The sequence below is a fragment of the Mustela nivalis genome, assembly GCF_964662115.1.
Source record: "Mustela nivalis genome assembly, chromosome: X".
In the NCBI taxonomy this organism is placed as follows: domain Eukaryota; kingdom Metazoa; phylum Chordata; class Mammalia; order Carnivora; family Mustelidae; genus Mustela; species Mustela nivalis.
The window spans coordinates 100,960,928-100,974,131 of NC_139040.1; the positions used below are offsets into that span (position 1 = coordinate 100,960,928).

The following is a 13,204-nucleotide window of genomic DNA, read 5'->3' on the forward strand; positions in this document are numbered from 1 at the left end:
TTTAAAAAAAAAGAATATAATATATTCATTTTTACCCATCAAGTGATCCAGACCCCAAGCACTGTATCCACATATGGAGATTCCACTTGGATAAAATGCTTATTTGAGGCCAAAATCAAGCACAGTTTTCTACACACATCATAGGTACTTAAAATCTAGGTTCCTGGGTGCCTGGGTGGCTCAGTGGGTTAAAGCCTCTGCCTTCGGCTCAGGTCATGATCCCAGGGTCCTGGAATCGAGGCCCGCATTGGGCTCTCTGCTCAGTAGGGAGACTGCTTCCCTCCACTCTCTGCCTACTTGTGATTTCTCTCTCTGTCAAATAAATAAATAAAAACTTTTTTAAAAAACCTACCTAGGTTCCCTTTAAAATACATAAAGGACCTGCATGTTACAAAACTCTTTTATATCCATGTTTATCATTGGCCATCCTCAGGACAACCCTGTGAGGTGGAGAAGGCTTTATGTGTTCCTCAGCATGGTTATAAATCACAAGCTTGCATAAGTTGCACTGATATTATTGAGATTTGTTCTCTACAGGAATTGAAACAATTTGAATACTACCTTGATTAAAATCTTAGTGCGTCAAAGGAAGTTAATTATATAGTGCCATGAAAGAGTTGCTATTTAACACAGTCCAACAAAATGACTGTTTCTCAAATGACCAGAAAGTAAATACTATTATCCTAGTAGTGTCGTCAGTTGCCTGAAGAATCATAGAGGGTATCTATGCTGAAAAACCTGCTTGTTGAACCTCAGTTATTAGGTTACAAATGGAGCAAAAAAGCAAAAACTGATGGCTGAAATGCGATTGGGCAAAATATATGATATTTGGGAGTATGTGTGGAAGAGAAGGTCCATAATTGTGTTAATGAAACAAATTCACAGAGTTGTAATATTCTCCAAAACTTCCCATTCTTAAAGTATATTCCAGTCTCCCCACTGTGGAGAGATGCTTTCAGTCTATCCTCACATATTTCCACTGTTACCTTCGGGGTTTATAACTATTCATGCCACATATAGTAACTAATGTTAAAATTACACTAGTGGTGGTGAAAATGTCCCTGCAGCCTTCACCAGGCAACCTGCCTAAGCACGTATTCCGAAAAGGACGTAACTGCTTAGAAGGGAACAAGTTGGTTAAGGAAATAAGAAGTGACATGCCATGCTTTCTACTGCAACACTTAAGGGTGTTTTCCCTTTTCTTGAGAATACAAGATAGAAGAGGGTCTCGCAAAAGCTACAATTCAACTCTTTCAGGAAAATGAAAACTTTCAGCATGTTTAAGTGCTAAACAAGCTTACCCTTGTTTCTCATTTAGCCAGGTGTCAACTCATAAAGAAACACTCAAACATGGCCTTTGCTTGGATTTGACACACAAAAGGATTGCCTTTTCGGAAGGGTCAGCACAATGTCATGGTTACCCTGCTAGACCTTAAGAGGGTGGGCAAGGATGAATGTGCCCAGTTGTCCTGAAGTTCCTAGAAATGAAACTCATATGTCAAACTACATTATCCCTTCTTAGGGCTTTAGATTTCAGGTGTCAAAATGAACGGTGAAAGGATCAGCAAACAGAAACCAAAGGTACCTTCTAGAAGGGACTTTGGTTTACTGCTGTATCCCCAGATTCTAGTCTAGAAGACTGAACAAACATACTCGTGAAGGGAAACCCCGGATTTGAATTTTCATTCTGCCCCGTCCCAGCTGTGAGACTTTGGATCAATTACCTAAATCATCTTGAAGGTTTGGCGGATGATGAAAAAAACATGTATTGCACAAAGCCCGGTATATTGGATGCTTATTACTTTCAGCCTTTAGAGGCCAAAGAGAATGCATTGAAACCAGATGCTGAAAAACAGGTATACCACTATCATTTCAAAAGGAGACTACTCCACAGAAGGCATTTTGCCTTAAGGCTTTCTGAGAGGGCCTCGACTATTCATGAAAGAATTTCTAGAACCCAGCTTTGAGAGTCATCTGAAGCTGTTATTTATGTGATGTTGCTCCAGCCTGAGTATTTTCAAAATGAACAAGTGAAGCCAATTTCATCTATTTATATCTGAGGATATGAAAATGAAATAATAAATGAAAAAGGTGCATGTTTTTCAAAACCATTTTGTCCTTGCTTGTTCTGATGAGTGCCAACAGATTCTTTGAGAATCTTGTAAATGCTAGAGAACCTCTTCCCAGGAAAATAAGTGTGCACAAATGCACACACACACACACACACACAGCACATGGCACACACATACATGTCAACACATACACACACAAACACACACACATTTTAGGCAACAGAGTATTCCCAACTCCTCCCAGTTTATCTATAAAGCAAGAAGTTAGGAATTACTGAATTAATAAGTGTTTGGGTTTACATGGAGATAGATGCAGAATACACACATATATTTTTCATCTATCACATATATGCAAATATTTGATGACTATTTCAATAATTCTTAAATCTTGTATGGCACACAAGTCCCTCCTTACTCCGATGTATGAAATCGCCAGTTAACAAATTCTAGGAACTGGGTAAGCTCACGTTGACCTGACAGGTGTTCCTACTGTATTCTGCAAACCCCTATTTACCTGAAGTAGTTTTACAATTTCTACATGTCTATAGCAGGGTAGAATTTAATATGACAGCTTGGCTCAGTGGGGACTGTAGACAGTTTCTAGTGGAGCCTGTGTCTTGAGGACTACGGCGATCAGCCAACGAGTTCACTCATCTCTTAATCTAACAGCATGAACTTTGGCAATGTTCTTTTCACCATCACTAGGTCTCATTCTCAGCCAGGGTCTGCCTGTCCCAGGAGACCTAGTATTCCATGAAAGGCAGAAACGACATAACTTTGTAGTGGCTACCCTGATCTTTGAGATGAGCAATTTTTGCCACAAGTGTATTTTACAGTTCAGCTAATAGCTTCATAGGGATTACATAAGCATTTTAATACAAATTAACAATAGAGAAGACACAGCTCACATTTCAAATTGAGAAAAATACTTGACTGCAACACTTGCTACAGTATTTGCTAGTCTATGAATTTTACTATTCTAATTGAGCTTTAGGAAAGAAAAGGGAACGAGGAAAAGAGATGTTAGGCCCAAAAGAGATGTTAGACCCTTCAAATTTCAGTACTTAAACTGAGTTTTGTGAGTTTGAGCCCCACACTGGGCATAGCGATTACTTAAAAACGAAATCTTCAAAAATAAAAGGTTATGATATGTTTCCTTTGAAGGGCCCAGATAATGATTAAAGATAGAGATTCATCTGCAAATTTCTCCATTCAGTAAAAACATGAATTTGAACAAGTAAAGGCCTAGGACAACCAAGAGTTTCCTTTTTTGTCCTTCAGCAATCTGACATTTTATCTTTCCTAGCAATTTGCAGCTGGGCAATTACTTTGGTTTTTTATTGTGTTTATTTCTGAATGTAGGGGTGGAGGGCACCCACAAATGGCCAAATTCTCTTTCCAATTGCAAAAGTACTGGCATCTTATCGACATAGTCCACATTTCAGCTTTGTTTTCTATGCCATAACTGAAAAAAACGGATGATTTCTCTTTCCTTTTTTCCTCTGATCTCTGGTTTCACAACTATTCCCTGAAACTTTAAGTCTCTGCGGTGTTTAGAAGAGCTGTGGGGTCTTAATTCTGCAGGTTCTCAAACTGTTCCTCCTTCCGTCTGGTATCATGTTGCATTCACCTGCCTTCTCCCTGCCTTCCTTCCTCTGGCGGCAATGTTAAGGCTCATGGTTGTGATACCATTGAATGTGGCTTATGTGGAAACTGCCTCGGGTAGGCTCGGGAAATCTCAGGGACCTTCTGCAGGGCCACAGTGGGAGATGGAGCCTTCTAGACAAAGACGCTGAAGAGAGGGAACTCAGCCTGATTGGGCTGCAGCAGATCGATCAGAAAGCACACGGTCCCGGAGAATCCCTCATACAAGCTGTATATACTTTCAAGGACACGAGAGCCGGCCTTGAATTCCTCCGTAAATAAAAACTCAGCAAACCTATGAGAAGAAGAAGAACATATGAACAGTTTTAACACGAGGGTTTCCAGATTATTGGCCTTGAGTTGCTTAATATTTCAAGAAAGACTTTTTCTCTGTTTAAAAAAAAAAAGAGAGAGAAGATCTGTTATATAATTGTGTGTGTTTCACAACAAATTGTGTTGACAAGCAAATTCAACTACTGTCAGAGTTTGCAAAGCAAAGCAGTTTGGTATTTTCTGTGGATTTCATTCCTTCTGCCATTCATAATTAAAAGAAAAAGAGATAAATAACCATATTTTTATTTACTTGGAATAGAAGCAAACTGATGTATGACTGTTCCTTTAAAAGAGTAAATACACTGTGTTTCTGCAGTCATATCATTTCTGAGCTAGGTTTCATTTATATGTGACAGAGAGCAGAGACTGTGAAAATAAATGGGCAAGATTTTATACAATCTGTGCTTTGGGCAAACAAAGGAATAAGATGAATGGGAAAAGGCAAGCAACATTTTATAATCATGACATCAAATAGCAAACTCAGCTACAAGATAGATTATTTTTAGGACATCTGCCTTAAAAACAAATCACTAGCCTCCAGATTCTCAATGAAAGATCCTTTTTCTTCTACCTGCATTTGCCACAAATCCTATTCAAATTCTTTACAATGAGTAACATTTATAGTACTTAAGAACTTTGAAAGTGTTGTGACCTGTGTTCTGTCTTTTCGGACCTGCTCTATTGGTTTCTGTTAATGACGCAATCCAATCACCAATTCAGAGGAACTCACAGATGGGTAAGGCCTGAGAGCTGATACTGCCATAAATTTAGATTATTGCTACTGTGTGAGTGTGTGTGTGTGTGTGTGTGAGTGAGTGTATGTGGGGGGGGGGGCGTCCATGAAGAGTAATTACTTATTTGATCTTTTTAGGGCTTTTGAATTTATCAACAGCAGCTTAAAATAAGTCAGCAGGAAACATATTGCAATTCTGTTCGGTACAATTTTTCTCTCAACTGTTTTCCTGAATATGCAACAATTTTTAAATGGAGTTTAAAATTTTAAACAGTAGAATGATGATGTCTCTTGAGAGTTAATTCGAAATTTGTCATTATGCCATGAAACTTCAAAGTATAGCTTCGAGGAGCCATAAGCTTTCCGGTGCCATGCATCATTTCACAGTCTGTACTCCTCCCAGAAAAAAAGTCTTCAAATACAGAAAATAAAATACACAGGATTCCCAAGGAAATTAGTTCTATCAAGGCACAGTTAGCAAAAGTTGTAAAACCAAATTTGTGAAATAATAATATATGGATTCTTCATTAACACATTAAAGCACAAGATCTCGCACTGAGTCCAATAACTGCTGACATTTTTAGTAGTTACGAGAGTCAAATATATTTCATAATATCTGCAACAAGAGCAATACGGCATGAGAATAGCTGTGACTTCTACTGGTGAGAGTCACGGCTAGCACTAATTCTCCTGTGGCTTATTACCCACGTCCAGAATTGAAGGTAATGCTCCATTTCAGTTTGAAATATAAGGCTTTTCTCAAGTAAATTCACAAACCCTAGATTACGAAGCCCTGGTAGAGCAGAAAGAGGAAGGGCTTTGGAGCTGAGATCCCCAACTCTGATAATTTCATGTTATATGACCTTTGGCAAATTTCTTAATCTGACTTTAAAATGGTGAAGTTGCAGAGTTGTGTAAGATGACCTGTAAAGATTAAAGATACCATATATTAGGCTCTGAGCATATGGCAAGCATCTGATATATGGTAAATATCGTTTTTCACATAAACATAGTGGAATGTTTGTGAAACAGAGACAAACATTCCACCGTACCTAAAAAGAAACCCATAGTTAATTTTGCTCTTTCTCCTCCTGACCCTTTTCCCCCCTAAGCTTTGATTTATTTAGCACAGTATTGAAATGATAGTCTGTATAATATTTAGTATCCTACATTTTACTTAATGTAATATGATAAACACTTTTTTGTGCTTTTCAAAATAATTTCTAAATGATATATAGCATTTTATAAGAGTAAATAGACCAGCAATATATGGGAGTAGCAGTTTCATTGTGTTCTGACGGGTATAGTGTGTTATCCCATTCAAGTGAAAATGACTAATGGAATTTGAATTAAAAAAAGATAAACAAGATGAAAATGATTGCTCCCCAATTCTACCCAGTGATGCAAAATTCAAGCTAGCAAATTCAATTTTCTAAAAAATGCTGTCAAAATAGAAGTCAGAATGGTAATTCTAGAACTAAAAAGAACTATAGACACTGAGAACATTACATATCAAAACCTATTGATTAGATAAGAATTGAACTCTGGGAAATCCATTCATCTGAGAATTTCATTATTGTTATTATCAGAAAGATGTAAGGTATTCTAATGAAGCATTTTTTTTAACAGTAGAAAATACAAAAGGAAAGGAACACTAGAAAAAATAAAGGCAGAAAGTTTCTATGAATGAAGAAGCAAATGAAGCACAAAAAGGATCAATAAACAAAACCAAAAGCCAGTTCCTTAAAAGGCTGAATGACATAGACAAAATGCTGGTGTCTGACCAAAAAGGAAAACCATTAGGAATGCAAAAAGGTACATAATCACAGGCATGGGAAATTTAAAATACCATGGAACTACACTGTTAAGGTTTTACATCAAACATTTGAAAATTCATATGAACTAAAAGCTTTTATAGAAATATATTCACTACAAAAATTAATTCAAGAAGAGGCAGAAACCCTAAATAATTAAATATGATGGAAGAAACTGAAACCATTATCAACTATTTTTCTCCAACTATACATTTCAACCGGTGACCAAGTAATGTTTATTACAGGAAGGTACATATAGTCTGACATTAGTGTTTTAGGAACTGCCAAAATTTAGGAGGTTTCCCCAGTTTGGGCCATAGAATATTTAACTTTGAATTACAATAAAATGGAAATTTCAGTACACTAAAGCAATTAAATGCAATGTCCCACAAATATTCAGATATGACCCGCACATTTTCAGGCTCTACCTGGAAGTGAAAAATGGAACCTGTCTGAAGGGCCCTGGGCCCCAGAACCTCATAACTAAAACTCTGTAAGCTAGGATGGGTCTGCCAGAAAAATAGAGGGGTTGTTTTGGTCCTTTTTTACTAGGCTTTCTAGGGCCTGACAATCTCTGAGGAAACCAGTCCCAAAGGTGATACTGCATTAGTCTAGACAGAATTCAAAAGGACTTTCTTTTTCTACATTTGGGAAATAAAGGGTCAGGCTGCAACCAAACAGATTAGGGAGCCGTGAATGAAAATATGTTAAAGGAATTCCTGAACAATGAAGCTCCGAATGGAGGCCTGACATATGTTAGTATTTTTCCTTTAGTTCCTACTGGAAAATGTCATAAAGGGTATTTCATATATATATTTATATTTATACATATATAAAATATATATATATATATATATATATATATATATATATAACCTGGAATAAATGTATGTATAAGTGTGTGTGTATATATATATGTGGTGTGTATATATATGCACATATATACATGTGTGTATATATATACACATTGAATATTAGCTAAGTTGGCTTGGGAAAACCTTTGTGAGAAAATGACTTTAGAGTGAAGGTCTGAATGAATTCAGGTGCCTAGGAAAGGGAGCATTACAGGTGGGGGAACCAAAACTTCAAAGACTGTGAGGTAGGTTGCACTTGGCACCTTCAAAGAACCAACAGGAAGCCACTGTGGTAGAAAGAACTAGGTGGAAAAGAGTAGATGACATCACAGAGGCAATGGGAGGCAAGATCCTGTAGCGCCTTTTGTTCAGAGGACAGACTTCGGCTTTTACTCTGAGTCATATGGGAAGCCACTGGATTTTCCTGAACAGAGGAGTGTCATAATCTGACACGATATACATCCTAAGAAGCAAATTTCAAAGGTCATGGTGAAACATGGAAGCATTCTTAATAAAATCATCATTACTATTGCCTCCATTAATGAACATTTTTATGGAGATTCCAACCCATGCAATGGGGGAGGTGGAGGAGAATACAAAGGAAGAAGCAAGTAACAAAATTGTAATTACTTGCAAATATGTCCATCTATTTAGAAAACCCAATGGACTCTAATGAAAATCTAATAGAAACAGTAATGGAGTTCAGAAAGATGGCCAGATATATCATGACATCTATCAAAACTAAGACATTTATAACAATGCAGATTTCTAGGAAAGAAGTGCATCTTAGCTTGCTAAACTGCAATAAAGATTGTGCTCACAAACCTGGAAACATAAAATACCTAGGAATAAAATTAACAAGAAACATGAAAGAGCTTCTTCATAAGATCAAAACCTTACCAAATGACATTTCTAAAAACTTAAATAAAGGGAAAACATACCACATTCCTGGATAGGAAAACAATATTCTAAAGATGTTAATTCTCCCTAAAGTAACATATAAATTTATGGAAATTCCAATCAAATGGCCACAGAATTTTTTTAAATCTGAAAACTGATTCTAAAATACAATGTGAAGGGGGTGCCTGGGTCGCTCAGTGGGTTAAAGCCTCTGCCTTCGGCTCAGATCATGATCTCAGGGTCCTGGGATCCAGCCCCGCATTGTGCTCTCTGTGCAGCAGGGACCCTGCTTCCCCCCACCCCTGACTGCTTCTCTGCCTACTTGTGATCTGCCTGTCAAATAAATAAATAAATATTTAAAAATAATAATAATAATAATAAAATACAATGGGAAGAATGAATGAGAGAAAATGAATAATAAAATATGGCAAGTCCAGAAACAAACATTTATATAAATAGCTTATGATAAATTTGACATTTCAAATCATTGGGGTAATTCGTCAATAGATATTATTGGAACGTTTTGTTTTTTCATTAAAAAACACAAAGACAGATACCCAGATAACACCATTAGAAAAAGTAAGTTCTAGATTAATCAAAGATTTGAAAGTTAAGGTAACTTTTAAGTGGGTGGGACAAATGAGTGAAGGAGGTATAAATTTTATTTTTGTGAAAAGTTAAAATCACAAAGGTACTAAAAGTCAAATAAACTGATGTTTTTGTAATCTTGGAGTAGGAACAGTCTTTTTAAGTATAGCACAAAATCCGGAAATCTTGAAAGTTTATCAAGAAAAATACTCAAAATTTTGGTCTGGCAAAAGACCACAAGCTAAGTTGAAAGAGAAATGGCAACATAGGAAAATGTTCACAGCATATATTGTAACAGAGAGTTACAATCCTCAAGCTAAGCATCACAATAGGATAAAAATAGGCAAAAGAATAGGCCAGGAATACCAATGGGTCTAATGACTTCAATTCTAAAATTTCTGTGACAAGAAATGCTTGCACAAGAACACAGAAATGTATGTACTAGATATCTGGGACAATTTTTTTGTTATCTATAAAGATCACACAGGTACCAACTGTTCATTACTTAAAGACTGGTGAAATTAATCATGGTACATCTATAATGAATAACTGTACAGTCATTTAAACAATGAGCTAGATCTATAGAAACTGAAATGAAGGATGTCCTTGGAAATTGTTAATTTAAAATCATTAGCTGTAAATCACATGTATAGTACTATTATATATACATGATAGTAGGATCTTATTAATATTTATATATATATACATGGTTATATATGCATAGATATATGGACATGCATTTATGCATTGAGAAATGTCTCAAGTGATAGAACTCTAATTTTTAGTAATAATAACAGTGAACACTTACATTGCAGTTATGTGTCAGATACTGTTCTAAATGAGGACATTATGGTAAGTGAAATAAGCAGGTTCCAAAAAAGACAAATACTGCATGGTAACACTTATATGAGGTATCTACACTAGCCCAATTCGTAGAAGTCAAGAATAGAATGGTGGTAGCCAGACACTGGAGACAGAGGGGGAACATGGAAAGTTGTTGCTCAATGGGTATAAAGTTTCAGCTGTGCAAGATGAATGAATTCTAGAGATGCACTGTACAACACTGCCTACAGCTAACACTTAAAAGTATGTTAAGGGGGGGCACCTGGGGAGCACAGTCAGTTAATCATTGGACTCTTGGTTTTGGCTCAGGTCACGATCTCAGAGTTGTGGGTTCGAGCCCTGCACGGGGCTCCGCATTCAGTGCAGAGTCTGCTTCAGATTCTATCCCTCTCCCTCTGCCCCTCCTGCTCGTGTTCTCTCTCAAATACATAAATACATATTTAAAGAAAATGTTAAGAGGACAGATGTCATGTGAAATAAAAAAACAATCTCAAATATACATACCCTTTGGCCCAGCAATTCCATTTCTAGGGCTTTATCTTTCAGATGGACCCATACATGGGAAAAATGATATATATACAAGGTTATTCATGACAGCATGATTTGTAACGTAAAATATTGGAAATAATGCACATATCCCTCTACAAGGACCTGGTAACTAAACTCTGGGTCATTTGTATGATGTAATATTACACAACAGTAACAATGAAGAGTTGCTCGTGTACTGGTCTAGGGTGACTGCTCAGATAGCAAGGTGCTACAACTTGTATAAAAAAAGAGGGACAAAACTTCAGATATACAGCCCGCCTATTCACTTGTATACACATACATACTGGATCTCTGAGAGGAGAACTAAGAAAGTGGTAACACTGTCACCTCGAAAGAGAAGCACATTGCTAGAGTGCACAGTTGACGCATTTTTCACTTTCCAAACCATGGGACTCTAACTCCTATTCAGAACATGAATTCGATTCACGTTTAGGAAAAAACAAAGAACAATCCACGTGACAATCAGCTGACCTTTGCGCCCGGTAGATGTATTTGGAGTTTCCGGTGAGACGGTAGAGCAGCAGGAAGACGTAAGCGCTGCCGGCCACCCCGTGGCAAATCCCTGGCCCCTTCTTCAGCAGGCCCTTCTGCCACGTAAGTTCCCCACACCGAATACAGGTGTCCAGGTACTGTGGTTTTTTGGAAACCAGATAAGCTTTGGCAAACAGATAGGCAATTCCTGTGAAAACATTGGAGATATTAGAGGTGACTTTGGAGCCTTATCCTACGGGGAACTTCTCCAACACTCTGTAAAAGGCTCACACATCACCAGTGTCTAACACCCGTGCTAATATGGTGGGTCTGAGGTGAGGCCTGAGATTATGTTTTTCTAACAAGCGCCCTTCTGGAAACCACGTTTTCAGTAACAGTGCTCTAGAATCTTCTAGTCTTATTTTACCTGCGAGATTTAGTTGTTTGAATTGTATTGTGGTATTGGCCCCCAGAGACAGAGCAACAAGAACAAGAGTGATACAACCCATAATTGACAAATGGGTTAAGATTTAACGATGGATACTCTGCTAAGCATTCGGCATATCTGGCTATTTGAAATGGCTAAGAGTTTATACAGTCTGCCCATGCCCCCTCAGAGGTTCGGCATTTCCACTGTTAACGTGCTTATAACTATACACATTTTCTTCAGGCAAAACTGGGAGTCCTTCCAGAAAAAAACAATGATCCCAAACGACCTGGCCAAGACTTCTACTCCAGCCATGGAGCGAGTCCTTCCCTACTCGATTGTTCCAAAGGAAGACATCTGCCTTCCAAACCCCCTCAGCAGAGGCAATCTCAATTACACAGGCAGGAACAGAAACAAGAGGAGTGACAGCTATTCATGAAAATGAGTTCCCCCAAGTTCCAGATGCTCATATTCAGAGAGATTAGTAACACCAGATCTCTCCCTCTCCCACACGGCCTCTACCTCTCTCCTAAAGAGGGAAAGACTGGACTTCCATCAGGGTTATCTTGGCCTCTCACTGTCTTTCCACCAGGCTATTATACAACTCTGTGGAGACAGAAATTACCTTGTAGACAACTGATAGTAATGTAAATCATTCCTATTCCTAGAAAATCGCATTCTCTCTGGGAGAGGTGGTTTTGACTTCCCTCAGCCTTTGTGGTAGCAGCTGGTTTTGCATCTAGTAAGCAAATCCACGTCGACACTCCCAATGGCTCGTAAATATGTCTGCTCCTGTAATTTTCCTTTGAAACCAGCTCTAACACCTTTCCGGCTCCTTCATTAATTAATGAGCTAAATAAAATTGTTGACCTATGTTTATTTTATGTTTGTATGAGTCAAGATTGTGTTCTCTTTTAGAATTTATTCTCTAACACTTCCTATGGTTAACACATAACCAGAAGCTCTTCTCAGCTAAGGCTTTCTGGTCAACTACTGACAATGGTCACCTATAGCCTATTGTCCTTCTTCAGTTCTAGGAACAAAGTGTCTTCCACAAGCTAAAAGAAGATTTTAAAAGAATTGAACTTAGTTAATTACACATTTTTTCATTCACTGTATCCATTCATTTTTAAGTGATCATTGATTACTGCATACATAGCCCTAAGCAGGACTTGTTTCATGGGTATGTGACCTATATAGTCTCCAAGGGCCTCCAGAAGACCTCAAGCTGGGTTTAATACTCTGCTGTTACCATCTTGAAGTTAGTAATTGGTTTTTTAAAGAAGGCTGCATTTTCACTTTGCGCTGGGCCCCCCCAAATTATGTAACCAGTCCTGGCCTTGGGTTCTATGAAATAAATGCTAAACAAGATTCCTGACCTTAAGGAAGGTACTGTCTAGAAAGGGAGAGAAAAATTTGTGCATGTGAACAATACATCATAGGACATACATTTCATCATGCTGTTGGAGCCTAAATTGAATGGTGTTGTCAATAACCCTACAGGAATCAAAAAAGTGGAAGTTCCCTGAGGGAGACAGTTGGGAGAGGCCTGGGATAGAAGCAGGGCTTTCTTTAGGATTTTACAGGATGCATAGGAAACTCTAGGCCCAAAATGAGTTAGAGAGAGCATTCTAGGCACCAGGATCAACAAGGGCAAAGATTTGGAGCCACGGCACACAATCCGCATGAAGACGTAGTGCAGTGTTCTAACCAACAGGACAGGGAGATGGAAGTGTGGATTGGGTTCACGTTATGGATGGTTTTACAAGTCCACTTAGGCAGCATGAACTGTATTCTGTGGGCAATCCCTCCCAGTGGGAGGGATTTTGTTGTAGATTCGTTGGTTTTTATTTTTAATAATGTGGTTAGTATTAGAGAAAATGTCCCACACTGGTGTCAAGAGAGACCTAAACAAGCACAACGGGGTAACTATAAGCTGATCATGTTAGAAAGATGGCAAAGAGGCTAATAAAAGG

General features: G+C 37.9%; 1 protein-coding gene across 1 annotated transcript in view; it reads right to left on the bottom strand.

Annotated features, from left to right (window-relative positions):
* Window positions 1-463: 463 nt before the first annotated feature.
* The window catches only part of LANCL3 (LanC like family member 3), a 105,458-nt gene continuing 92,717 nt past the window's right edge, over window positions 464-13,204 (bottom strand). Inside the window, exons 4-5 of the mRNA XM_082717903.1 lie at window positions 10,802-11,009; window positions 464-4,011 (exon numbers count right to left, since the gene is read on the bottom strand). Coding sequence (XP_082574029.1) covers window positions 3,852-4,011; window positions 10,802-11,009 — 368 coding nt within the window. The 3' untranslated portion in view covers window positions 464-3,851. The remainder of the gene's footprint in view (window positions 4,012-10,801; window positions 11,010-13,204) is intronic.